At 38.8% G+C, this 27,531-nt stretch overlaps 1 protein-coding gene across 5 annotated transcripts in view; it reads left to right on the top strand.

The window, feature by feature from the left end:
* The window catches only part of LOC132828930 (zinc finger RNA-binding protein-like), an 82,722-nt gene that overhangs the window by 43,265 nt on the left and 11,926 nt on the right, over nt 1–27,531 (top strand). For all 5 annotated transcript variants that reach the window (XM_060846141.1, XM_060846140.1, XM_060846138.1 and 2 more), the window contains 9 exons: nt 64–311; nt 3,816–3,998; nt 8,446–8,677; nt 10,046–10,227; nt 12,684–12,803; nt 19,936–20,081; nt 20,869–21,010; nt 22,378–22,565; nt 26,945–27,116. In XM_060846141.1, the coding sequence (XP_060702124.1) occupies nt 64–311; nt 3,816–3,998; nt 8,446–8,677; nt 10,046–10,227; nt 12,684–12,803; nt 19,936–20,081; nt 20,869–21,010; nt 22,378–22,565; nt 26,945–27,116 (1,613 nt within the window). The remainder of the gene's footprint in view (nt 1–63; nt 312–3,815; nt 3,999–8,445; nt 8,678–10,045; nt 10,228–12,683; nt 12,804–19,935; nt 20,082–20,868; nt 21,011–22,377; nt 22,566–26,944; nt 27,117–27,531) is intronic.

The raw sequence follows: 27,531 nt of genomic DNA, 5'->3' as shown, positions 1-27,531 counted from the left end.
GTTATTGAATATAATTAAAACATAGTGCCCGATATACACATTTTGAAGTGTTTTTTATATTAGGGTCAAGCTACTCTGGATATGAAGCTGCTGTGTACTCTGCTGCTACTTCATACTATCAACAACCGCAGAAACCGTCAGCCACTACTTGGACCAGCACTGGGACTGCAACAGGAACCAGTGCCAATACAGGAAGCACTTTCATCAAAAAAACAACTTTCCAGAACAAACAACAAAAACCGAAGCCACCGCCTAAACAACCTCAGCTACACTATTGTGATGTCTGTAAAATTAGCTGTGCTGGCCCACAGGTAACTGATTCAGATGAAAGTGTGTTGTTGTCTCCATGACTGTACTTTTATACACCAAGGAAGAACATTCGAATTGGGTTTCTAAGAACTACATGCCTGACTTTCTCCTCAATGATTTGTGTATCTATATTTTAATATTGTTCTTAAATGACTGCTGTTCTGTTGTCTTGTATGAATGTATAAAGTAGGAGCAGAAGAAGTTTCAGTCTACTCCCAATAATCCTTACTTTTCTTGACTAACAACAGTCTGTCTACCCCATCTTGGAAATATTCAATGAGCTCCCATTCCAGCGCCTTCTAAGGCACAAAGTTCCAAAATGCACAACCTTCTCAGAAATAAATTCTCAAATCTGAGCACAACGTACAGCCCCTATTTTTTTTAAAATAGTGTCTTCCATCTAGACTGACCCACAAAAAGAAACATCCCTTCCATGTCAATCTTGTCAGGACCATTCAGTTAAGTAAACTGCAGTAGAAATAAGCCCAGCCTGTCCATCCTATCCTCCTAAGGCAACATATTTCTTCCAGGTATTAATCTAGTAAAAATTGTCTGGCTCACCTCAAAAGTATTTGCATCCTTCTTTAAGTAAGGAGACCAAAGCTGCATTTAAGATGTGTTCTCACCAATATCCTGCATTACTGAGCATAGCAACCCATTAATTGATTTATGTGATATACCTACATACAATGGTCATTTAAGCAGGCATTGGATAGGCATATGGAAGTTATTGGCCTAGTGTAGGTTAGGTAGGATTTGGTCGGCGCAACATCGAGGGCCGGAGGGCCTGTACTGCGCTGTATTTTTCTATGTTCTATGTAAACCTTTAGTGACTCTTGAAACAGAACGTCTAACTTGTGCTGAACTTGAGAATTCTGCAGTCATTCTCTGTTTAATAGTCATACAAGTTTGAAAGCAGACCCTTCGGTCCAACCCGTTCATGTTGATCAAACTAAACGAGTCCCACCTGCCTAAACTTGGCCCATATCGCTCCAAGCCTCTGCTATTCGTGAACTTGTCTGAATGTCTTTACAACATTGTAACCAAATCCGCATCACCGCTTTCTCTGACAGTTTGTTCCACAAAAAAAAGTTGCCCCTCGTGTCCTTTTAAATTTTTTTCTCTCACTTTATAAATATGCCTCCCTAATTTTGAACTCCCCCAGCCTAAGAAAAAGACATTTCCTATTCACCTTATTTATGCCCTTCAATAAGGTCACCTCTCAACCTTCTGTGCTCCAGTAAATGAAGTCCCATCCTTTCCAGTTTATTTTTATATTTCAAAGTAATGCTCTGCTTTTTTAGTCTTCCTAAGAAAATGAACAACTTCATATTTTCCTGTATTATACTCCATCTGCCAGATTTTTGCCACTCACTCAACCTCTCTATATTTATTTTCAATTTTGGCTTCACTATATGCATTCCTATCCAACTTGGATTCACATGCAAATTCAGCAAGCATGCCTTCACTGCCATCATTGATAAGTCATTGACTTAAGTTTTGAAAAGTTGAGACCCCAGAGCAGACCCCTGCAAGACTCCACTCACGACATCCTGCCTTTATGTTTGTATGAAAGATTTTACGCAAATGCATCATTCCTGTGCATATTACATTTTGCACATAGGAAATTCGTTGAGTATCATCATACCAGGATGTGATAGTGTACATCGTCATCTCATACTTATGCCACACCCAGTTCTCCTTTTGTGAAAATGCTCAAGTCATGTTGACATTAAATCTGGTTACCTTTTATGTCAAAATCAATTATTCTTGTCTGACATTCATGCGTTCCTTCATCCAAGTAGAAACAACTAAATTCTGATGATAGAATGGCAACCTAGCCTTACTTTCATACTCCTGCTTTCTCTCCTCTCTACCACTACAAGATTACAAAAAGATCCCAATCCTCATTGTGCCTGATTTGAGAATTGTTTCAGAGCATGCCTGAGGGCGAGCTTATTATCATCATGGTCCATACAGTTGAGTACGACAGAGATTTTCATAATCATTTTTGGGATTTGGGTGCTGTTGGAAAGACAGACATTTATTGTCTAACCAGAGTTGTCTTGAGAAAGGACATTCCTCTGGAACCATTGCAAACAATGTGTGGAAGGTGTATCCATAATGTTCAGTAGAATGTTCTGGAATAATGATCTGACAGGATGTCAAAATCAGGATTGTAAAAGAGTTACAAGAAACTTGGAGGTGATGGTGTTCACGTTCACCATTTGCTGTTGCTTTTTGGGGTTATTGTCAGTGGCTTGATATGTGCTTTTTGTTTTCGATATTGGGATGAGGGCATCACTGACTGGGCCGCCCTCTATTGTCCATCCGTGGTTGTACTTGAGAAGGTTGTGGTGAACTGCCTTCTTGAACCGCTGCAGTCTGTTTGATGTAGGCACACCCACAATGTTGTTAAGAATGGAGTTTGAGGATTTTGACCTGGTGACACTGAAGGAACAATATTATATTTCCAAGTCAGGATGGTGAGTGGCTTTGAGGGGAACTTGTAGGTGTCAGTGTTCCCTTTATTTGGTGCCCTGCCCATCAAGGTAGTACTGGTCATGGATTTGGAAAGTGCTATTTAAGGAGCCTTGGTGAATTTCTGCAGTGCATCTTGTAGGTGGTACACTGCTTCTTCTGAGCTTTGGTGAAGCGAGTGAATATTTGTGGACCTGGTGTCAGTAGTAAGCTGCTATATCCTGAATGTTGTCAAACTTAGAGTGTTGTAGCTGCACTCATCCAGGCAACTGATAAATATTCCAGCACATTCCTGATTTATGCCTTAGTGGACAGGTTTTGGGAAGTCATGAGTTGTTACTTGCTGCAGGACTCCTAGCATCCTAGTGTCTTGTAACCACAATATTTCAATTTTGGGTTGATGGCTGTCTCCAGGGCAGTGATACTAAGAGTGTTTATCAATTGATGCAGTGCATTCTATAGGTAACACTGTAGCCATAGTGTGTGCCATTGGTGAAGGGAAAAGCTGTACCTACTGAGTTCATTTTAATGTTAGATTCTTTGAGATGCGTAATGTTTTTACATTTAACAGTGAATGGACTTACTAGTGCTAATAACTATCCCACTGACACCCTAAACACTAAACGTTTGATAAAGTTGTTTTTAGATTAGATTACTTAGTGTAGAAACAGGCCCTTCGGCCCAACAAGTCCACACCAACCCGCAACCCACCCAGATCCATTCCCCTACTTTTGAGCTTACTGCTTAATTAATAATGCTTAATTAAGCTATGTAAGGCTTCACCAAGAGGAAAGAAACCATTTGCAATGTGGACACAAAATTCCTAAAGATTTTAAATTTAAAAGCTAGTTAATGAGTCAGTTTGTGTAAAGTTGCTTCTGCTAAGAAATAAAAGGTTATAAATTAAACTTTTGCACAGGAAAGTTTTAGTTACTGGTATGAAGAAGTATATTTGCATACTCAGTCTTGTTCATTTCTAACTCTGATTTAATGTTTAATTATCCTTCTGTCAACCACTTCCGAAGACTTATAGGGAACATTTGGAAGGCCAGAAGCACAAGAAAAAAGAAGCAGCTTTAAAAGGTGGAAGTCAGACTACGAGTGGACCACGTGGTGCCCAGGGTCAACTACGGTGTGAGCTGTGTGATGTATCATGCACAGGTGCAGATGCCTATGCTGCACATATCCGAGGTGCCAAGCACCAAAAGGTGCTTACAAAAATACTATAAGTAATGAAAATGTGGAAAGTACACAACGTGTGTTAACATTTAGAAGGATGAGTTATCATTTCTGGAAAGGAGTTTTGACAGGTTCCAAGCCCAAACAAAGTCCAAGCTATTTTCCATTTGTTTTTCACATGTTCTGTGTAATTCCAGCATTTTTCCTTTAACCAAGTAAGTTGTAAGTAATCATTGCAATACCAGTCATCATGTACAGTTTATTTTCTAGATGTGAGATTCTATCTACCAGCTCATGCATTCTGTAATTGCAGCATTAGAAAAGAAAGGATTCTTTGGAAAGAAAGTGATGAACATTAAGCCTGTCATTCATTGAGTTGGTTTCCTACCCAGTGAGACCAATTGATTGAATCGCTTTATCGCGAATCAGCAGGAACTTAATGACTAAATGGTTGTCTTGTAATATGACTTGATAATTGATGAAGTGGATGCCAGTATACAGCTGACAAGGATTGTCTGAAGTTGGCATCCTCTGAAAAGAACAGGGCCCAGTCAGAAATTCAGTGTTAGATATAAGCTCTGAATCCATTGTTCTCAATGTTTAATTCAAGGCAATGATATTGAATAGTGTACTGGGAGTTATTCTTAGGATATTCCTACATGTCATGATCTAATTGAATGGCAGTGCAAGCTCAGGAATTTTGCCGGAATGTTTTGACTCCTTATGTTCTCAAAACATAAGTGGAGACCACAGCCTAAGTGCAAGAAGGTTTTATTTCTGGCACACATCAATAGAAATAACAAGCAAGTAAATCTAATGTACAGATTTATATGTTTGAAGACCCGATTCTGAACATATGCTCAGAATTTTCTGCTGTGAAGTTGAGATTTATAAAATCCCTAGTCAACTTTTGTGGTCTACCCTAGCATCATCATTGTGAATACTTGATATTACTTAGATATCTAGTCACATCAGGTGACAATGAATGTCATTAACTGATACACATATTCTTGAGTCAGAAGTTGCAGGCTCTGGCCCCTTTTTAGGGTATAGAGTTATACAGCGCAGAAACAGACTCTTCAGTCCAACTTGGCTGCACCAACCAGACATCCCAATCTGATCTAATCCCATTTGGCCCATGTCCCCCTAAACCCTTGCTATTCATATACCCATCCAGATGCATTTCAAATGTTGTAATTGTATTTATCACTACCATTTCCCCTGACAACTTGTTCCATGCACACACCACCCTGTGCGTGAAAATGCTAACCCTCGGAACCTTTTTAAACCTTTCCCCTCTACTTTAAACCTATGCCATCTCGTTTGGGCCTCATCTACCCTTAGCTGAGGACCCTATCCATGATTTTATAAACACCTATAAGGTCACCCCTCAGCCTCTGCTCCAGGCAAAGAAGTCCCATCCTATTCATGCTCTCCCTATAACTCAAAACCGCCAGTCCCGTTTTGAATCTTTTCTGCACCCTCTCAAATTAACAACATCCTTCCTACAGAAGGGCAGCCAGAATTGTACGCAGTATTCAAAAAGTAGCCTCGTCAATGTCCTGGATAATAGCAAAATGGCAATCCAACTATGACCAATATTTTGACCAATGAGATCAAGCATGCCAAATGCTGACTTCACCACCCTCCCTGCCTACCTGTAACTCCACTTTCAAGGAACTGTGCACCTGCATCTCTAAGTTTCTTTGTTAAGCAGCACTCCCCCAAACCTTACCATTAACATATTAGTCTGCCTTTCAAAATGCAACATCTCACATTTGTCTAAATTAATTTACATCTGCCACACCTTAGCCCATTGGCCTATCTGACCATGGTCCTGTTGTACTCGAGATAACCTTTTTCACCATCCATGGTGCCACCAATTTTGGTGTCATCTGCAAACTTACAAACATGCTTCTTTTATTTACATCCAAATCATTTATATAAATAACAAAAGGCAATGGACCCAGTACCAATCCCTATGATACACTGCTGGTCACAGGCTTTCAGTCCAAAAACAGCCCTCTATTGCTACCTTCAAGCCAATTTTATATTCAATTGGCTAGGTCTTCTGAATTCCATATAATCTAATCTTATTAACCATTCTACCATGTGGAATCTTGTCAAATGCTTTGCTGAAATTCATATAGACAACATATACTGCTCTGCCTTAATCATTTTTCTTTGTTACCTCTTCAAAAAACTCAATCAAGTTAGTGAGACATGATTTACTACACACAAAGCCATGTTGGCTATCCCTAGTCAGTGCTCGCTTTTCCAAATGCATGTAAATTTTGTCCCTAAGAACTCCCACCAACAACTTATGCACCACTGATGTCAGATTTACCAGACTATAATTCCCTGGGTTTTCCTTACCGACTTGCTTCAATTGTAGCACCACCTTATCCACCCTCCAGTAATTTGGCACCTCACTTATGGCTGTTGATGATACACGTATCTCAGCAAGGGCCCAAGAATCCTTTTTCTAGCTTGACACAAAGTTCTGGGAAACACCTGATCAGGCACCTGAAATTTATCTACATTTCAGCATTTTAAGACCACTAGCACCATCTCTTCTGTAATATGAACTCATTTCAAGACAAACTATATATTTCCCCAAGTTCTTTAACTTCCATGTCCTTCTCCACAGTAAATGCTGATGCAAAATATTTTAGTATCTCATCCATCTCCTGTGGTTCCGCACATAGGCGACCACGTTACTTTTTAAGGGCTCTCTCCATAGTTACTCTTTTACTTTTAATGTACTATAAAATCTTTTTGGATTCTCATTAATTCTATTTGCTAAAACTATCTCATGTCCCCAACTTGCCCTCCTGATTTCCCTCCCAAGTACACCCCTACTGCCCTTATACTTCTCTAGAGATTAATTCAATGTACAACAGAAAGTTCTAAGCCTATATTCAGAAATGAGTCTTCAAACTTATAATTCTGTGCTTTAGATTTACTTGCATGTAAAAGGTTCTGATGGTTAGCCTGACATATGTCACCTGCTTTTTCTTATCAGCTTTGCCGTTCACGCTAGCAGTAACATATTGTCTCTGAACTCTCGTTATCTTAAATTAAAGGCCTTTCACTTCCCAACCATTGCCTTATCTGTCAATAGTCTCCCCCAGTCATCTTTAGAAAGATTAGATTAGATTAGATTATTTACAGTGTGGAAACAGGCCCTTCAGCCCAACAAGTCCACACCGACCCGCTGAAGCGCTACCCACCCATTCCCCTACATTTACCCTTTTACCTAACACTACGGCCAATTCACCTGACCTGCACATCTTTGGACTGTGGGAGGAAACTGGAGCACCCGGAGGAAACCCACGCAGACACGGAGAGAATGTGCAAACTCCGCACAGTCAGTCGCCTGAGTCGGGAATTGAACCCGGGTCTCTGGCACTGTGAGGCAGCAGTGCTAACCACAATGCTGCCCACTGTCTTGTCTCTTACCATCAAAATTGGCCTTGCTGCAATTTAGAACTTGAACCTTTTGACCAGTTCTATCCTTTTTTTCATAACTATTTTAAAATTAATGGATTTATGATCATTTGTCCCAAAGTGGACCCCTACTGACACCTCATTTCTCAATGGAATGTCAAGTATTGCTTCTTTTCTAGTAGATATATCCCCATTTTGAATGAAAAACCCATTTTCTTGTACACACTTAACAAATTCCACCCCATCCAAACCCTTAATGCTATGACAGTCCTAGTGTATGTTTCGAAAGTTAAAATCTGCTACCATTACAACCCTATTCTGACTGATATTTGAGTATTACATAATTGCTTCTCGACTTACTGCTGGCTATTGGAGGACCTATAATATAATTCCATCAAGGTGGATATTGTTTTCTTATTTCTCGTTTCCATCTGTATAATTTCACTGGATGATCTCCCAGGAATATCCTCCCCAAATATATCCGTAATGTTATCCTGAAGCAAAAACACCACACTCTCTCTTCTCCTCTCTTCCCCCCACCCCCCCATCTCCCTTGCCTCCCCTTCAATCCTCCTTATCTGAGTATATAAATTAGGCTGACCCCGTTGCACGTCTAAGACAGTGCCGTATGGGCCAAAAGAGTCAAGGATGAGGGATTACGCGAATGTGCTATCTGCTTTTTCACTTGGGAAGTTCTCAGTGGCCATTCAAATAAGGGCAGAAATTTCTTCCAGTGGTTAACCAATATTGAAATAAATTGTTGCGTGCCGAATCTGCGTCGTCATCTGCTGCATTTACCTTCATGAAACAACCATGAACAAAACGGCCAAGAAAACAACTCTGGTTGAAACAGAGCTCAAGGCGAGCGATTGAATGAATTTTTTAATATAATCATGTGCATTCTTGTATATTAACTGTTTTTGGACATATTTTGGATTGTTTAGAATTAGTTTCCATACTCTAGCTTATAATTCATGTTTGATGTAAGTGTTGAATGGATTTTAATCGTCATTTTCATTTCTGTAGGTTGTTAAATTGCATACCAAATTGGGTAAGCCAATTCCTTCAACTGAGCCAGTTGTAGTAAATTCAACATCAGCTGCTGTGAATAAGCCAGTGAGCAGTGTCACTACTACAGCCACAGTACCAACACCAATCCAGATGCCTCCCAAGTCAGCTGCTGCATTCACTAATAATACAAGCAAACCACCTGCATTAATAGTGAAGAAACCTGTAACACCCAAAATAACATTTATTGGTATGTTTAAGATTTTGAACTTCAACAAATGTCTCTTTTCCTATCCTCTGTGTTCTGTTTTTCTGTGAAGATTCAGTTAATTACTCATTAGTTCACTGCTCCCTCCATATTTCAGTTTGTGGAGCAAAGCTGTGCAACAGAAAATTCTCTGGTTCAATCTCCAGTTGTAGCTCTAATTTCTGACAATCAGAGCTGAGAGAGGTGAAGCAATGATCCCCTTGCTAGTCCTCATCACCTTGCAGTGAATTTCAGTTAGAAACTCTATGATAATGGATTTCACATGGCGCTTTGGTGATGCTGTCTCTTCAACTCTTGCTATTTTAAGCGCCATTGTAGTTCCCCAAAAGGTGCTCATTATTTTTTTGTGAATCTGACCTCTGGACAAGGAGAAAAACACTGGGTAGGTAGAAGGAAGCTATCCATCCAACATACCCCTACAACTTTTTTTTATGCTAAATCCTGTTAGTACACCATTTTGACAGGTATTGTGGCTCAGAGTTTGTGAGAAAATAAAACCAATCCACATCCAATTCAAATTATTTTACTTGAGCAACTTTATCAATTGGGAGAAAAAAAATGCAGTCTTGAGTTATTGGCTCAATATAATCTTGTTATTAAGTAAGATGTATCTTTTAATTAGAAAGCTGAAAGTCTTACTGGTACATGTAGTTTGTGTGAGAAAGTGGAAGTTGAAGCACTGTGTGTGGGGTTTGCTTTAGGTCAATCCATCTGATATTTGCAAGTTTGGTGAAAAAGACTTTAATCCTATCTGTTTAATTGGTTTTTCTAAGAGATTACAGATTTGGACTTCATGTTGAGTTCCATGATCATAGCAGGATGTTCTTAAATTAACTGTCCTTCACACTTGGAACTTCAACATTGAAACAAATTGTTTGTAATGAAACTGAATAAATTGTGAAGAGCTCCAGAATCTCTAAATTTTGTTGGGAGCCCTATCCTCTAGACAATGAAATATTCTTGTATTGTCCATCATATATGGCAAATAAATAAAGGAGACTCCTGGATTGTGGTCACATCAGCGCAAACAGGTTTTGCACTGGAGTCTCAGCCCAACTTGACTTTGGAGTGACAAGTGAAGTGGGAGCTTTCATTGCACTCTGGAACCAGGTTGAACCTTAGCTCTGGATTTGCATTGTTTGTACCGTACTACACTTGTAGTACACGTATATCCTTGAGGACGGCTTTGTGCCTATTTCAATGTTCTAGGCTTCAGTGTGTGATTGATATGTAATTGCCAGACAAGATGTGCTGGGACGGTAATTGCATGTAGTTTGCATACTAACAAATACGCACTGCAACCTAGCTGCCATTTGAAGGAATTCAAAAACTTCTCTTCTGCATTCAAAGGAGGAAACAAATTACAGACGATGGGAAACAAAATGGAAGAAGTTAAAGTCCCAAATGCTAAGCCAGAGCCCCAGATGCAGGAATTCAAGCCTGAGCAGACCGCAGCACCAGTGCCAGCTTCCACTATCCCAGCGCAGCTTCAGAACGATGTCCAGCCTGTAGGCCACGATTATGTAGAAGAGGTAGCTATGTCTAAACATGTGAAAAGAATTTACTTATTTTATTCAGGGAAGGGAGGTGTGTGGTAATCTTAAATAATAACATTTTTAGAACTGAAAGACGTTCATGACCTGTTACGATGTTAATGTATAAAATGAAGGAGAGGCTAGGGGGATCTTTTACCTTTTTCATTCTCTCTTTGTTACTCTAGCTTTCTTCAAACTAAGGTTTTCTAAAACATGCTCTAGTTACTAATGTGAGCATTATTTGTGCTCTGCTGAGTTGATAAGGGTCCTCAGGACAAAGAGGAGAAAGCTTGAGCTAAATATCCTGTTTGGTTATCTGCAACAATTTCCTGCAGTATGTAATACAAGTAGGAAAAGGAGACACTGTTACGCTCTTGGAATCTGCTTCACCATTCAGTCTGCTTCTGGCTGAGCTTGTGCCTCATCGGCACTCCCAAATTATCACTTGAATCCAGAGAGATTTTTTTAAAAATTATCTTTTCCTTATCCATATGCAACAATGGAGTATCCATAGTCCTGTGGTATGGACAGTTCCAAAGATTCGCTAAGTGAACACATTCCTCTATTTTAGCAATCTGAATTGATTGACACCTTAACTGTATGGTCGTTGGAGGAGTGTAGTCAAGGAGCAGAAGGTGGTGGTTCTATCCAAATGGAATATTGCATGTAGTCAATATCTAGTCACGAAGAGTTGTCTGGGTAAATTGCCAGATAATGCAGGGATGATTTCTCAATAAGAGTACCTTCAAAGAAGAGGGCTGAGAGTGCCACATGACCCTGCACAATATTCATATTAAAAACCCTGTAGGTATTAAAACCACATATTGCTTTCAGGTGAAGTGGTTTTAGAAAATGGAGGATATTTGGTCCAGCAGAGCAAGTATATTCAATTCCCATTTATAATATCGTGCATTCTGTCCTGAATATTATAAATGTTGTTTCTATAATTCTAATGGAAATTAGTTATGACTGTGAGTTTACATGTAATTGACTCCTCCCAGTTTTAGTAGCACAATAGGTATAGTGTGACAAATGTACACACCGAGCCTTTGTTGTAAATATGTGTGCGCAAATGCATCGATACACTTGACAGTATAGGCACATATTCGATTGGTATTGTTAGCTGACCTGTGGTATTGTACATATTAAGTTTTGCACTTGATCCTTTCTCCACTTTCTTGGTGGTACTGTTTTGTCTCTCATTCTGTCTTCCGTTTCATGTAGGTTGGTAGTGTAATGCCAGTGGTTTCATTAATGGGAAAATGTGTTCCTTGGCTATTCCCTTTCTCTCACCATCTTTCTCTCTTTCCCCCCCCCCCCCCCCCAATTAAGAGATCTTACATCATTGTGTTTCATTTATTCTTCTTTATCTCATTAACTATATTATTCTTCTAATCCTATCAATGCTTTATACTCTCCCCCTCTCTTTCTCTTTTGCCGTCACTCACTTATTGAGCCTCCATTCATTCCCACTAACCACCTCTGGGAGAGTGATCAGAAATGATCTTGTCTTCTTTTCTTACCTTGCCAGTTGCCACCCCTTCCTGAGGATTGGCTTGTTTTAAACTTCAACACAATTAACTTAAAATAAAGCATTCTTCTTCCTTGAAAGTGTGAACAATTAGAACTCTCAAATATAAGCTATTAATGTTTTATTTCTATCACAACACTGGTGAGGATTCTTATTTGGCTTCAAAATTGAATGTTTTTGGAAGGTAAATTCATAGAGACAATTTCTAAAACACAGATTTGTGTTCATAACTTTTTTTTAAAGTCTATTAATTTTCCCTCTAAAACTTTTAAACTTCCTCTGTAATCTTAAATACCTTTTGAATATTCTGAGCAATCTTCAAGAAGCTGAAGAAAGCATTTCTTATATCTGATTGAACATACTGCTGCCTCAAATTGTGCCCACTTGACATGTGCAGACTGCACAATCCCAATTCAGTTTACGGTATTACAATTCAGGACAAACCAGTCACCACAAGGCCCAGGCTTTTAGCGGAGCCTGTAAGTCAAAAAATTAAATTATGGCACTAAAAGGCAAGTTAATATTTAAGCTTAATCGTATTCTGAAATGTGTAATTTTTCATATTTTGGAAAATACTTTGATTGAACTCTAACAGGAATTGCAATTGCAGGAGGAAAAGGCAGATTTGGAATAAAGTAAGCCATATTGACAGTTTTGGGATCCCATAATTTTGACTTTGCAATTAGTGTTGTATTTATATATGTTTCCTTCCTTAAGTGTGATGATGGGAACTTGCTCAAAATTGAGAAAAGTAGGTAAAATGTGGCAGCTAATTATGTAGGATATTCATAAGCCATATTGCTGTTGTATTTTTGTGATATGTTTCTCAGATTTTGCTAGCATTTGTCTAAATGTTTCTTACCTAACCTGCCTAAGCTAATCTTCCCAGTTGCTCATGTAGTTTCTATTATACTTCATTTAGGTCCGGAATGATGAAGGAAAAGTGATCAGATTTCACTGTAAGCTTTGTGAATGTAGTTTTAATGATCCTAATGCAAAGGATATGCATTTAAAAGGTCGTAGGCATAGACTGCAATACAAGGTGAGTACTTCAGTGTTTTACGTTTTAATGCAGCAATGTACTTGAGTTTTCTTGTGTTAGGATCCTTCACTATTGTGTATGGGGCATGGATGCTTGCTTCACTTTTCCGTGTGAAGTATAATTGTGTATGGTTGTAATTGTATGTAGATTATACACCACTTCACAAAGATTATCAGTGAACTTCAAACAGAGCATCGCTTGTATTTTTATTGGAGAATAGGCAGATTGAGTGCTGAGTTAGGAATGTGCTGGTTCTGCTGGTATGTTTGTGGGGAGGCTACAGAAGGATCTAGACAGTTTGGGAGAGTGGTCCAGGAAATGACTAATGGAATTCAACGTGAGCAAATGCGAGGTCTTGCACTTTGGCAAAAAGAATAAAAGCATAGACTACTTTCTAAACGGTGAGAAAATTCATAAAGCCAAAGTACAAAGGGATCTGGGAGTGCTAGTCGAGGATTCTCTAAAGGTAAACATGCAGGTTGAAGGTTGAGTCCATGATTAAGAAAGCGAATGCAATGTTGTCATTTATCTCAAGAGGGTTGGAATATCTTGAATAGATGAGGATTTCCGATCACATTACCTTATGGTGATATGATTTATCTATTTGCCATTGCTGTTATTAACAATCAATCATTGAGTGTGGTACTGGAAAAGAACAGGTCAGGCAACATCCAAGGAGCAGGAGAATCGTTGAGAATGAAAGCACCGTTGTGCTACTAAGACTTTATAAAGCTCTGGTTAGGCCCCATTTGGAGTACTGTGTCCAGTTGTGGTCCCCGCACCTCAGGAAGGGCATACTGGCACTGGAACGTGTCCAGCAGAGATTCACACGGATGATCCCTGGAATGATTGGTCTAACATATGAGGAACGGCTGAGGATCCTGGGATTGTATTCATTGGAGTTTAGAAGATTAAGGGGAGACTTAATAGAAACTTACAAGATAATACATGGCTCGGAAAGGTGGACGCTAGGAAATTTTTTCTGTTAGGCAAGTAGACTAGGACCCGTGGACACAGCCTTAAAATTAGAGGGGGTCAATTCAGAACAGAAATGCGGAGACATTTCTTCAGCCAGAAATTGGTGGGCCTGTGGAATTCATTGCTGCAGAGTACAGTGGAGGATGGGACGCTAAATGTCTTCAAGGCAGAGATTGATAGATTCTTGATGTCTCGCGGAATTAAGGGCTACGGGGAGAATGCGGGTAAGTGGAGTTGAAATGCCCATCAGCCATGATTGAATGGCAGAGTGGACTCGATGGGCAGAATGGCCTTACTTCCACTCCTATGTCTTATGGTCTTTGAAATGGCTTGTTAGGTGAAGTTTTGCTTTGCAGAGTTGAGTTATAGTGGTGGGTTGTATTCCAGTACTTAGAAAAATAAAGCATTCCACAGGCATTAAATGAAAAAGATTGCCTCTGTTTTATCCCTCATCACATTCCACAGATCTTTGGAAGCTGCTTGCTGCAGCTTTCAGTATTGAGCCAGTGATGTAAATTTATGTGTAAAGGCTGTGATGCTGCTTTGTATTGAAATGCATACATGCTAGAAATTTAGCTTAGGAATAAAGATAAATTGAAGTTCTGATTTTAGGTCTGTTTTGTCTACTATTTTGTTACTGTTAATAACAGTGAGTAAGTGAGGACTGCACATGTTGGAGATCAGAGTCAAGAGCGTGGTGCTGGAAAAGTACAGCAGGTCAGGGAGCATCTGAGGAGCAGGAGAATCAAAGGTTTGGCATAATTCTGAAATCCTGATGAATCCCTGATGAAGGGCTTATGCCCGAAATGTCGATTCTCCTGCTCCTTGGATGTTGCCTGACCTGTTCTTTTCCAGCACCACACTCAATGATTGATTGTTAATAACAGCAATGGCAAATAGATAAATCATATCACCATAAGGTAGTGTGATCGGAAATCCTCATCTATTCAAGAAATTCCAAAACCTGCAAGTTTAATGACAATAGATTTAGTTTTGCATAGAATAGTTCTGAGCTGAATATTTAATTGTACTCCATGATCAAGTACAAAGAGTTCTAAATTAATTATCAACCTTTTAACAGCCTAATCCACCCTGTAAGGCCATTGAGCTGTTTCATACTCCCAAAACACAAATCTACTTTAATCATAGATATAAGAGGTTTATTTGAACAGATTTTTACGTCCATTACTTCTGTTTAAATGTTTGCTAAGTATTGGTAGGTGATAATCCAAATGCATTCTGAACTCCTTGATTGTTCAACGTTTTTCTAAATCCTCCCCGTTGTAATAGAGCACTCCATTACAATGCATCTGAAAAGTGTATAATTACTAATCCCAAACCCAAGACCTATGTCCCCAATAAGGACAAGGAAACAGACACATAGGAGGAGCACCACCACCACCTCCGTTTCCCTCCAAATCTCTCACCACACTGACTTTGAAATAAATCACATTTCCTCCTGTGTTACTGGGTCAAAATCTAGGAAATCCTTCCCAAACAGCACTATGCATGTGTTAGGTTCTTTATTCTTGAGATTCTTACACACTTGATGCAACTGCGACGTACCAACTTCTGGGAACAAGCAAAATTTTATTAGACGAGTAAAGTGCAGTACAACCTTTCTGGAGGGACCTTTAACACTCTTCGCAATACTTGCAAAGCTGTGTCAAGGGATATCTCGAACAAAGGGGCTGTTCTTCCTTTTATACAAAATCTTTACATCGCAGTCAGTAACGTCCACAAGATGACCCCCAGCCACTCCCTCATAATCACGTGCCACTCAAAACACAATGTAGTGACCTAATCATCTCCAGAAACAATGTAATGTAAATCATCCCTTAATGGCCAAATCTGTTGTGAATCATTTTTTAATTGCAGGGAGCAGTCAGAATGCCAACTGCAACATTGTTGTTGATTTTTGAATAGGGGATGCTAAGTTAATTCTTTTACTCTGAATAACTAGGAAATTGCCATTGAAATGGCTCTGAATGGCAAGGGATGGAAATGTAAATTCCTTACATATTACCTGTAAGACGGAGACATCCCACCCGAGCCTCGGACATCCAATTCCCTGCAGGTCAGCAGAGCAAATTAGCCCTTTACCTTATTCCCTCCTTTTGTCATTTCATGATAACCACCTAGATGGTGCTACCAGCTTATCCATAAGATTCTTGCAGTCAGTACTTAAGCAAGTTATTGACTCACAGCATAGTGACTATAGCACCAAAAACTACTCATCCATGCAGTAGATAGGATCCCCAAGATCCTCCCACATGGAAAAAAAAATCACCAGTCATGTTTTTAAATCCACAGTCCTTAGTGACCACTCCACTCCCTCTAAGTTGAGTGGAAACAAGCCAGATATCCAAAATTTCCTCCAACCTGAAAACAAAATCCAGTCTGTCCTTGCACACCACTCCAAAGAAAAATCTGAATTCTTGGATACTGGTAGTTAAATACTTAATAAACTGACGAGATTTCCATCCTTGCGGAGATGCTTCAGCTGGAGGATACCAGCGCATCTGAGTGTCAAGTGTAGCAGCTGCAGCAGCAGGGTAGGTGAAAGCAGCATTCTTTGCAGCTTATGGTCCCACTCTGCTGTTAAATATAACGAAGCCAACTGGCCGTTTTGATGTTAACTTGACCAGTGAGCGTTCATATTCCTTAAATGATTGAAAGAAGGTAAAGCTCACATGGTTTAATATCCGTAGGAAGGCCACTGACAAAAAAACATACAGAACTCTTCTTCCCCATTGTTAGCTTCTTACCTTATGCTCGTGACTGGGGAGCTGATTGAATCCATTGGATTAGATTGTGGAGGGGTGGGCGGTGTTCCAAAGGTGTGCTTTACCTGTGAGTGGAGAAACTCGAGAGACCGTGTTCGCTGTTGCAAGTATCTTTGCATTTCCTCTCCCATTCCTTCCTTGCCAAGGTGGTTATCAGTATGAAGACAGTCACACATTTAACTACACTAAATTGTGTCTGCCTATTTCAACATTCTCAGTTATCATGAAGTCTGTTGCTCTGTTCACGATTTATGACATTATCAGGTTTTATACAACCCATAAACTTATAAATTGTGCTGCCTAAACAATTCAGTCATTTATAAACGAGAATCAGTGTGTTCTTAATATTTTCTTTTAAAGTTTCATGATCAGTGTCTTTAATTAGAATGTGTGATTGTTGACAAACTGACATTGTAAATTGATCAGTAAAACAATCAGAATTACAGAGGTTACAGGCCAGTAACTCTACAACTTTGGTAGGGATCAGCATTCTTTGAATTTGCAATATGAAGTGGGCCAATGAAGTCTTAACAATAATGGACAGAACTTAAACAGCTCAGCCACAAGTTCTAATATTCTCTAAAACCTTAACAAAACATCTAAATTAAAATGCACTCTTCTTTCTATGGACACTCTGCAAAAAGCTGCAAAGATAGTTTAATACAATACTCTCATCTGGCTAAAGCATGACCAGTGATACAATTTTTTTTGAAGCAGATATTGTAGAATTTCAAACAAATCAGGGGCTCAAAGCCCTCAATCATTTTGTCTTATGGTTATGTTTTATTGTAAAAAGGACTTAATGTTGTATAATATTAATGTAAAATCAAAATCTGCCCTACTACATAGCCCACAAAATACATTGAATTGGATCCTAATTCAAATAAGGCAAAACAGTTACTTAAAAGGATTTTGGGTTTCACCCCCACACTCCCTGCAAAATAAAACCAGTTCCCTGTAATTACAAATATTTTGCCAATTCACTCCTTATTCCCTGTATAAGGACAATGTTGTTGTATCAGGTCATCATCCTTCTTGATTTAAAAAAAATGCTGGAGGTCTTTAGCATGGCTTTCCCTTACAATTTTCTCAACCCTTGCAAGTTTGACTGGTATTATAAGCGTCTTCAAATTTTGACCATACACAGTGAACACTGATAACTGAAACTTAAATCAGCGAAGAGATATCACTTAATACTTCAGGAACAAATCTGGGTCCTAATTGACCTATTATGTCATAATAATCGATCTCTTCCATGTGTATTTCCTACCTACTGTCAGATATCAATAGATTATTGTTTAAGCTACAATAACAAATTAAATCAAGAGTTCTGACTCGCAATTAAAACCTGTAATAGAAATGCTTGCTCCATTTTTAAAGTCTCAACTTCCTAACTTATTTCTGTATAGTATTCCAGTGTCTTCCATCTCCACACCCGCTTCAGGGTCCTGACCTTCACATGGGGGATTTCCCTTCTTAACAACCTTCTTAAGGCAAGGTGACTGAGATGGCACAATACAGTAGTTATCTTTTATCTTATGCACTATGCTCTGGAGCCTCAAACCTCACCACTAGAGGACTCCAACCTACTTTTTTTTGGGGGGACTCTAATCTCATTTTGCCAGAAGGACTTTAACTTCCCTTTTCCTGGAGGGACTCTCACCTCCCTTCCCAGTAATTTATGATTCTGAAAACAAACTCGTTGGCATGCAAGTGCGTAAGTTACCACAGAGATTCCATCACCACAGAGTCCTAGGAAATGAGGGCTTGACTGAATGGTAGGTTAAGGAGAGAGATTAAGGTAAATCTTACCTTGTGGTTCCATCCATCTCACGCAACTCGCACTCAGACAATCACTTCCTCAGTTCACCTAGAAGTTCAGTATATGTTGGAATCCCACCGCTGCCACCAAATGTTCTGTTTTTTCTTGAGATTCTTACACACTTGATGCAACTGCAACACGCTAACTTCTGCGAACAAGCAAAATTTTATTCGACAAGTACAATACATAACAAGCTTTCTGGAGGAAGCTTTAACATTCTTTGCAATACTTGTGAAGCCATGTCAAGGGATCTCTCAAACAAAGAAACAGTCCTTCCTTTATGCAAAATCTTTACATCACAGTCAGTAACGCCCACAAGACAACCCCCAGCCAGTCTCACACAGTCGTATGCCACTCAAGACACAATGCAGTGATCATCATCTCTGAAACAATGTAGTGTAAATCATCCCTTAATGGCCAAATCTGTTGTGAATCATTTTTTAACTGCAGGAGGCAGTCAGAATGCTAACTGCAGTGTTCTTGTTAATTTCTGACTAGGGGATAATAATGTAATTCTTTTACTCTGAATAACTAGGGAGAAGGACTGTACCTGAAATGTCGATTCTCCTGTTCCTTCGATGCTGCCTGACCTGCTGCGCTTTTCCAGCAACACATTTTTAAGCTCCGATCTCCACCATCTGCAGTCCTCACTTTCTCCTACATAACTAGGAAATGGGCATGCGAATGGCAAGGGATGGGAATGTAAATTCCTTACATATTACCTGTAAGATAGAGGCATCCCACCTGTGCTTCGAGACATCCAATTTCCTGCAGATCAGTAGAGCAAATTAGCCATTTAATATCTCACATGTATAAGTTATAGCTCAAGAAAGCAGTTCACCACAATTTCCTCACAGGTAATCAGTGATGGTCAATAAATGCTAGTTTTGTCCTGCGAAAGAATGAATAAATTATTTGTGTACCATTGCCTATTAACCTTGACTTGGTTCAATAATGTCTTTGGTTAGGTCTGTACAACGTATAACTATATTTGTATTTTCAGTCATAAATCACACATGCAAATAAAATTGCTTTGGGATACTTGAATGGTAGAGTGTTACATTAGGATAACATTTTGGAAATAATTTGGTGTTTTGTTTTTAGATATAAGAAAAGCAAAGACCCAAGGAAGACCGCTGGAATTAAAGCAGGACAATTAACATTAAGGGGATTTGCAGGATAATTATTCAGGTGGATTCCTGTCACTGAAGCATTTATGCTGGGTCTTTCCTTTTCAGACCTGTAGTTTGTGTCTCTGGCATTTTTCTGTTGAATTTTTGGAAATTTATAATTTTTCTCTATTTCAAGCAAGGGGAAATCTGGTGAAAGTAAGTACAGGTTCAGACAAAGAGCTTGGATTAAATTGGTTAGAAGATATTTAAAACTGATAACTTTTGAACTTTCAACAGTGTGGGTCCAGTTACTGATATGTAAGCACTTTCTCATTCCAATTTTACTTGAATCAATTTTGCAGTCCAGCAAATCAAGCGGAATGAAAACGATTTTTTATTATGCTGCAATAATGCTTACTTTCTCTCTTTTAAAGAAAAAGGTGAATCCAGACCTTCAAGTTGAAATAAAACCAAGTATCCGAGCCAGAAAAATCCATGAGGAGAAGATGAGAAAACAAATGCAGAAGGAGGAGTACTGGAGAAGGAGAGAGGAGGAGGAGCGCTGGCGAATGGAAATGAGGTTAACATGGCATTTTGGCTGGAAACTGATCCACAAATTAAATAATTTAAAAAGAACTTTAGCAGTATTTTATCTGTCATGTTTCTTGCATGTCTGCTACAATAAAATGAATCAAAAATTTAGTAATTCTTTATCAGGAATTTTTTTAAAATTAAGCGACACTATTTAAAGCCCATGTATAAGTTATTGATTAAAGGTGCTGAGTGGAGCTGGTGAAGCGGTGGAAATCCTTTAACCTTGCTGGTCAGAGCTGGCACTTTGTTATTTACGTCTTGCTAGATGTTGTATATTGCGATCCTGCTTTCAGGTCAGAGAAATTTGATGTTGTCTTTCTGTACTTTTTGCACTGTGGAGTGCTCTCTGAATAGTTGCTTCCACATTAATGTATCAACACGTATGTAGCCGGAGCTGGTATAGGCTGTCAGCCTTTGAACTTTCATGCATCCCTACTTTCTAAATGATTGCAAGAAGTTGCAGCGGAAAGTTATTTAGACTTGTATTGAGAAAAATTGGGGTTTTTCACAGTTTTCAGTTGTAAATGCCAGGAATAACTAAATACTCTTTTTTTTGTTTGAAAGGGGTACTTTGAAGTGCTTCAGCTAGGGCGACAAATTAGATTAATCGATCACTCCTTTCTTAGCTGTTTGTGGAACATTGTGTGTAGAATGACTGCCATGTTCACCTACCTCAATGACTACACTTCAACTTAGTTCATTACGTATGAATTTTGAGAGATTCAACAAGAGCTGCATCTGTGTTTCTGATGTCTTCGCTCCTACGTTTTCAGGAGGTATGAAGAGGAGATGTATTGGAGGAGAGTGGAAGAAGAACACATTTATTGGGAAGAACAGCGTCGCAGATTAACGCCTGACTGGCACCCGCCACCGCTCATGGGAAGACTGGGCATGCCACAAGCACCAACACCTATGGTAGGTTTGAACTTGTGCCATTTCAAGTTTGTTTTTAAAAATGAAGCACCTTAGTTGGGCAAAATTGAACATGTATTATGTCATTGTAACCTTATAGTCACAAATTATCCTCACCAAAATGACAGGGAGATGTAAAGAGTTACTTCCAAGCACATTTAACTTTTGAGCACTGCATTCAGTAAAATTAAATTTTATATAGCTATTTAAATAATATAAAAGCTGTTGCTAGAATTTTGTCCTTTATCTCACTTCTGCATCCCCAACTTCTCACAGTGTAAGTGGAAAAGAATTGTAAATCCACTTCAAAAATGATCTTGACTACTTTAGGAAACCTTTTCTTAAACAGTCGTTGTCACATTGTGCAAACTGAAGCCTTAAGTTAACATCATTAAATGGAACGGCATGACTGCTATGAGAAAAATAATGTCCAAGCTTTCATTTGTTGTATTGCTCCCTTTGTGTTGTTTGATGTTGAATTTGAAGGGCATAATTGACATAGGTTCCTGTTCATAATCCAATAATCCCTACTGCAAAATGGATGAAGAAAATTTTGTGCTAAGCTTGGTGGGAACACAACCACGCAGCAGCCTGGAAGATACTCTGTTAATCTTGACCTGTCTCAAAGAACACCCAATAAAAATTTCAAGTAACTGTGCTTTGAAACCTAGTCCCTTGCAAAAACTACATTTACGAAGGGAGTATTAATAAGGCTTAGATTAGAGCTTAATTGCTTCTCTCAGTTGAATAAATTATAACACTTGTTCTCAAGGCTTCTGCCAGTAATAATTGAATAGAATTGAATTGAACAATGATCATTGGGAGCGAAAAGTGACTGATGCAAATACTGCTGTGTTCCAGAGAAAATTGACACCTGTGGGAAAGGACAAGGTGGGAAATTGGATTTGTAGCATAATGAAGAAAGGAGAATGTTTAAAAAGGATGGAGAAGCGATTGGAAAAATGTCTTGGTTGAGCCATCTTGAAGCAGCATGCATACATATTGGGAAATAAAATACGGCCAGCTTCATCTAATTGCTCTGTATAATGTTTTTCCCAAATGTGCAGTGCAAATGTATTGAATGTTGTTTGCTCGAGTGTAATATCTCCTCGTGCTGAGAGAAATCCTCTCTTCTTTTGGAGCAGAGACCTGAAGTTCCTGTTTGTTTCCCAGGTTCATTGTCTCGCCGCTTCCAAAGCGGGTAAGGGGCTCATCATTCATGTTTGATTCTAAAATGACAGCTGAAGTTGTTACAGCCTGCTTCGCAGCACTGTATTAAATGTTCACGCCGTTTCTTTTTCTTATTACAGGAGACTCTGAGATGTAGCTGACTAAAGGTTGTATACTAATGATTATACCAACTGTTTCAGCCTCCCCGCCGCCCTGATTCTTCAGATGATCGTTATATCATGACAAAACATGCTAGCATTTATCCCACTGAAGAAGAATTACAAGCCGTGCAGAGGATTGTCTCTCAAACAGAACGGGCTCTCAAACTTGTGTCAGATGTTATTTCTGACCAAGAAGGTCTTAAAGATGGAGAGAATAAGGAGAAGGGGTAAGAAAGCTGTGACTGTGAACCTAATAAAACAGGGCAGCAACATTTCATAATATTGCCATGAAATTGGGTTATAGTTTTTCTTATGCTGGTTATGTTGGTGCAAGTTTAATTTAGAGACAGAACTTACATTTATGCAATGCCGAAATTGAGTGCTTCAGTACTGACTTGCAGTTATTAATATTTAAGCAAGTCTGATTACAAAATTCCAGCTTCAACAAAGTAATGAATAACCGACTAATCACTTTGTTTAAAAGCAGAAAGATGCTCGCATTTATTTAGCACCTTTCACAACCTTGAGCCATTCTAAAACTTTCTATAGCCAATTAAATACTTTTGAAGTGTAGTCACTGTTGTAATACATGACATATGGTAGCTAATTTGAGCACACCAAGCTTCCACAACCAGCAATGTAATGTTGATCAAATAACATGCTTTTGTGATTTCAGTGTACGGCTAACTATTGGCCAGGGCTCTGGAGATAATGCCACTGCTGCTCTTAAAAATAGTGCAACAGGATATTTTACATCCACCTAACTGAATAGATATCACCTTGTTTTCAGTTGAAATGCAGGGTTATCGTGTAGGAGTGTGGGTGGGATGCTCTTCGGAGGGTTGGTGTGAACTTGATGGATCAAATGGCGTGTTTCTGCACCAATAATTCTATAATTGTCAGTTGATTGGAGACTGGCATCTGTGGTGCTTCGACCTTCCAAGGAGGCCAGCGGTTGTTTGTCTTTAAGTACTTGGCAAATTCTTTTTTCAATGTTCCTATTGAATCTGATGCCACCACCATTTCAGGTTGTGCACTCCACATCTTGCCTATCTACAGAAAATGTTTTGTCTTCTGCCAATTGTTTTTAATTTTGTCGTCTCTGGTTATTAAGCCCTATTTCCCAGAGAAAGCAGTTTACTAACTTTCCCAGAGCACCAAAACTTTTTATGTTGCCATTTAACCTTCTGCTCTGAGGAGAAACAATTCAGCTTCTCCATAACTGCTTCCGTCATCCTTGGCAATCTAGGCATGCTCTGGGCAAAAGATTAAAATCAGGTCAGACCTCATTCTAATTATCTCATCCCATTGTTTCTGGGCAAGTCAGTGAGGAACTGGATTTTCTTTCATTCCCTTCAACAACACAGATGCACACGCTGTATCTGATACTGAGTCATTTTATTCCATTTTGTTCCCTCTATCACCATTCATCTAAGATAAACAAACTGCATGCAAATTTGGGGCTTTGTTATAATGGTAAACAAAATTCTCCAGTACCTTGCTCAAATGATGTGGTCAGCTCATGGCTGCTAGAGTTTTATGTTTCAGTCTGATTTGCATGGGGTTCTTGCGGTGTGATGGTAGTGTCCCTACTTCTGAGCTGGAACACCTGGCTTCCTATCCAAGGAGATATGCTGCAGAAGTGTGTCAAAACATTTGACCAGGTTGATTAGAAAATGTGTATATAAGGTTCAACTGGATTATTAGAATAATACTTAGACTCTTCAACAGTTGTCTGGTTCAGACATTTTATCTTTACTGTATACAAGTTGATTTGCAGCAAGTTAGCCTCTAGAGGGAAAAAAAAGCAGGCTTGATTGACTTTTTTAACCTGGCTGTAATGCCAGTATGCCAACGCAGACTGTAAATGCTGACTTGTTTTCTGATGGCTGATCGTTCTTTTACTGTAATCTTAGTTCACAATGTGCAGCTTACTGCAGTTAAGCCCGGGGAAGGTTGCTTAACAGATACTGCTGGTCTTGCCATTTACCAAAATACTGCCTAAATGATTCATAATATATCTGTGATTTCAGTATAGTTATAGGTTGAGTTTGCTTTGGCATATACAAAGATATGCTTACCATACAGTGGGGAAAAATATGGAGCTGGTCATTGGGATCAAGTGAGTTTTTTTTCTTCACACTTATAGTTCAAGTGTATTCATATATTTCAAGAATAATGTTGAATGCGCTTATAGTAGATGTTTAGTGGGCTCTAACCCTTGATGTTGATTTAACTTTATTGAGAATCAGAATGACTGGTTTCATGGTCGCTGTCACGGGCCTGCCACAAATATGTCTCTGTCCAAGTGGTTAGATTATGAATTTAACTTCCTTCTGGGCAGTTGGAATTGATTCAATCAGTGGAGTTTATCAGATCCTTTCTCAAAACAGTCTTAAATTTTTCAGTCTTCAACTGTTGAATGTAGTACTAGTCTCCTGTTGCCCTCCTAACAGTTTCTGCCATTGTTGTCAGCATAAGTGATAACCCTGAATTTTTATCAACCTATATTCTAATGTGGACCTTTCAGAAAATTCCACCTCACTTCTGAATAAGAATTTGTTTTGTTATAAACTATCACTTCATTTTTACTTGTCATGAGGGGTTTCCTACTCTTCCAGTATTCTCATAAAGCATGCTGTGAAGAGTAGTATTTTGTGTTAAATGTGATGTCAAGTCGTGTTGTATGACTGTTGTGGAAGATTAGTCATTAAGTAGTTTGATTCCTTTTCCTGATTTAGCTTGCTCTAAGCACCTTGCTCGAAACAAGCAAGTTTAAAATTCACTTCAGACTTGAGACCCAAACACGTCAGCAAACCTGTGGTCACCGCTATGGAGAGGTTAGCAATTTTAGTGGTCTGATTGTACTCTGATCTCTTCATAGATCAATTAATTGGGTCCTTTGGTTAAATGCTGCCTCTCCTGGATTAATGTTTTCCTTGGAGTTTAATCCAACAGTTTTGGAATTAACTATACCTTTTTCTCATGTAACCATCTGATATGTGGAAATCTGTTTGCAACCCTTATATTTTGTTTTCTTCCTTCACCCAACTCATGCAGAGTCTAGAGATGTGCCTAGCTTCGATGTACTTCTCAGGTTCTACCAGTTACTGGGTGCAGATTGCCAGAAATCTTGCTGTGCATTATTTGAATAAAGAGCAAGTGGTTATTTACTATTTTCCTGTACATTTTTTGTTTGTAAGCCTTCTACAGTGTATATGGTGGCTTTGCTAATGCCTTTAAACAGAAAATGTGGTTCAAGTTCCACTCTCAAAACCTGATCACATAGTAGCCACTTCACTACAGGTGCTGTGTCATAGATGTTGTCTTTCTGTGAGGTCAAGTCAACTTGTTCGGGTCTGAAGCCTAGCACTGTTTAAATAAGTGCAGTAAGCAGTCTTAACCACTGTGAACTTTTCAACCAGTTCTTGTTAACGGACAACTTAACTGGTCATTTTCAAACTTGAGATTCTTGAAGTACATAAAGTGGTTGTTCAATGTAATTGATTCCTATCCAAAAGTAATCAATTTGCTTGTGAATTTTAAGGCATTCTGAGAATGGGGTACGTTGTTTAAAATATAAAGTTTTTCTTTCTTGTTATCACGGTTATTTGATTTTCGGTTTTGTGGCTTATGTTTGTAGCTCTGCTGGAGATATAATTGAAACGTAATGTTACTTTTAACTGAAGACTGTACAATGAATGCATTTGAAATTTCTGCCATCTAGTGGCAATAAAGAAGTAATGCAATGAGAAATTATATTGGTTTGTAGCTGGGCATTTTGAACTGAACTTGAAACTGTCTTCTGCATTCATGTAAAAGAAAGATGACTTAATGTATTGTTGTAATAAGCTACTTAATGACATAGGAGCTCATAGTGTTCGAGGTAGTATATTAGTTTGAATAGAGGATTGGCTAACTAACAGAAAGTAGAGTTTTGGTATAAGAGGGATATTTTCACGAGAGCAACTTGTAATTAGTGGTGTGTCACAGAGATTAGTGCTCAGGCCACAGTTATTTGCAATAAATAATGACTTGGATGAGGAAAGTGAATGTACAACAGCCAGGTTTACTGAGAACGCAAAAGTGAGAAGATATTTTGTTGGAGTCGACAGAATATCTGCAGAAGTCTATAGAGAGGTTAAGTGAGTGGGCAAAAATTTGGGAGATGGAATATGATGTGGGGTTATTGAAGCATACAGGAGTCTTAGGGGACTTGATAGAGTGAATGCAGAAAGGTTGTTTCCAGAGGACATAATCTCAAAATAACGAGTTGCACATTTAAGACCGAGATGGAGGGATTTCTTCTCTCAGAAGATTAGTGAATCTGTGGAATTATTTACTGCAGAGAATTGTTGAGCCTGGCTCATTTTAAGTATATCCAAAGCTGTATATAGGTAGAGTTTTAATCAGAAAGGAAATCAAGGAAAAATGCAGGAAATTGAAATTGAAGATCATCATATCAAACATTATCTCATTGAATAACAGTGACACATTGAGCTGAATGGCCTCCTTCAACTCCTATATCTAATGGTCTTTATACAGTACTCCCTGTTTACATCACTTTTCACTGATGTTTAAAGAAATTCCTGCCGTCTTTTGACAGGAAAGGTGACCTTGGAGCACGTGTGCTGAAAGGAGTCATGCGTGTTGGTGTGCTGGCAAAAGGATTACTTCTCCGTGGTGACAGGAATGTTAACCTTATTCTTCTCTCTGCCCACAAACCCACAAAAGCCCTTCTGGAAAAAATTTCAGCAAATCTGCCTAAACAACTCCTGGTAACTATCTTCTAACTTCACACTTAGTGAATTTATTGTGCTAGGCTCTACATAGCAAATTGGATATTTGGGCAAGGTCTGACTGTTTTAACTTATTAACCATATTGAACACTTTTAAAGAATTGTGCAATCCATGAAGATAAATTGTGTAAAGTGACTTGATTACTTTAGTTACAAGAAACCGTTCTTTTTTTTAATTCATTGACAGAGAATGACTCTCCCTGCCACAGTTTTTCTCCATTTTTAAATTAATTTAAAATCTATTGAAAGTTATTTTCTAAAATACCTATTGAGTCCAACATAGTTACAGCATCGAACTAATTGTATGCAAAGGAGCAGGGCTAAGAAATCCCTAGGCAGGAGAGGATACTGCAGATGCTGGAGGTTAGAGTGGTGCTGGTAAAGCACAGCAGGT

The sequence above is a fragment of the Hemiscyllium ocellatum genome, chromosome 28 (genome assembly GCF_020745735.1).
Source record: "Hemiscyllium ocellatum isolate sHemOce1 chromosome 28, sHemOce1.pat.X.cur, whole genome shotgun sequence".
Lineage (NCBI taxonomy): Eukaryota > Metazoa > Chordata > Chondrichthyes > Orectolobiformes > Hemiscylliidae > Hemiscyllium > Hemiscyllium ocellatum.
This window is presented reverse-complemented; position numbering and strand designations above follow the sequence as displayed.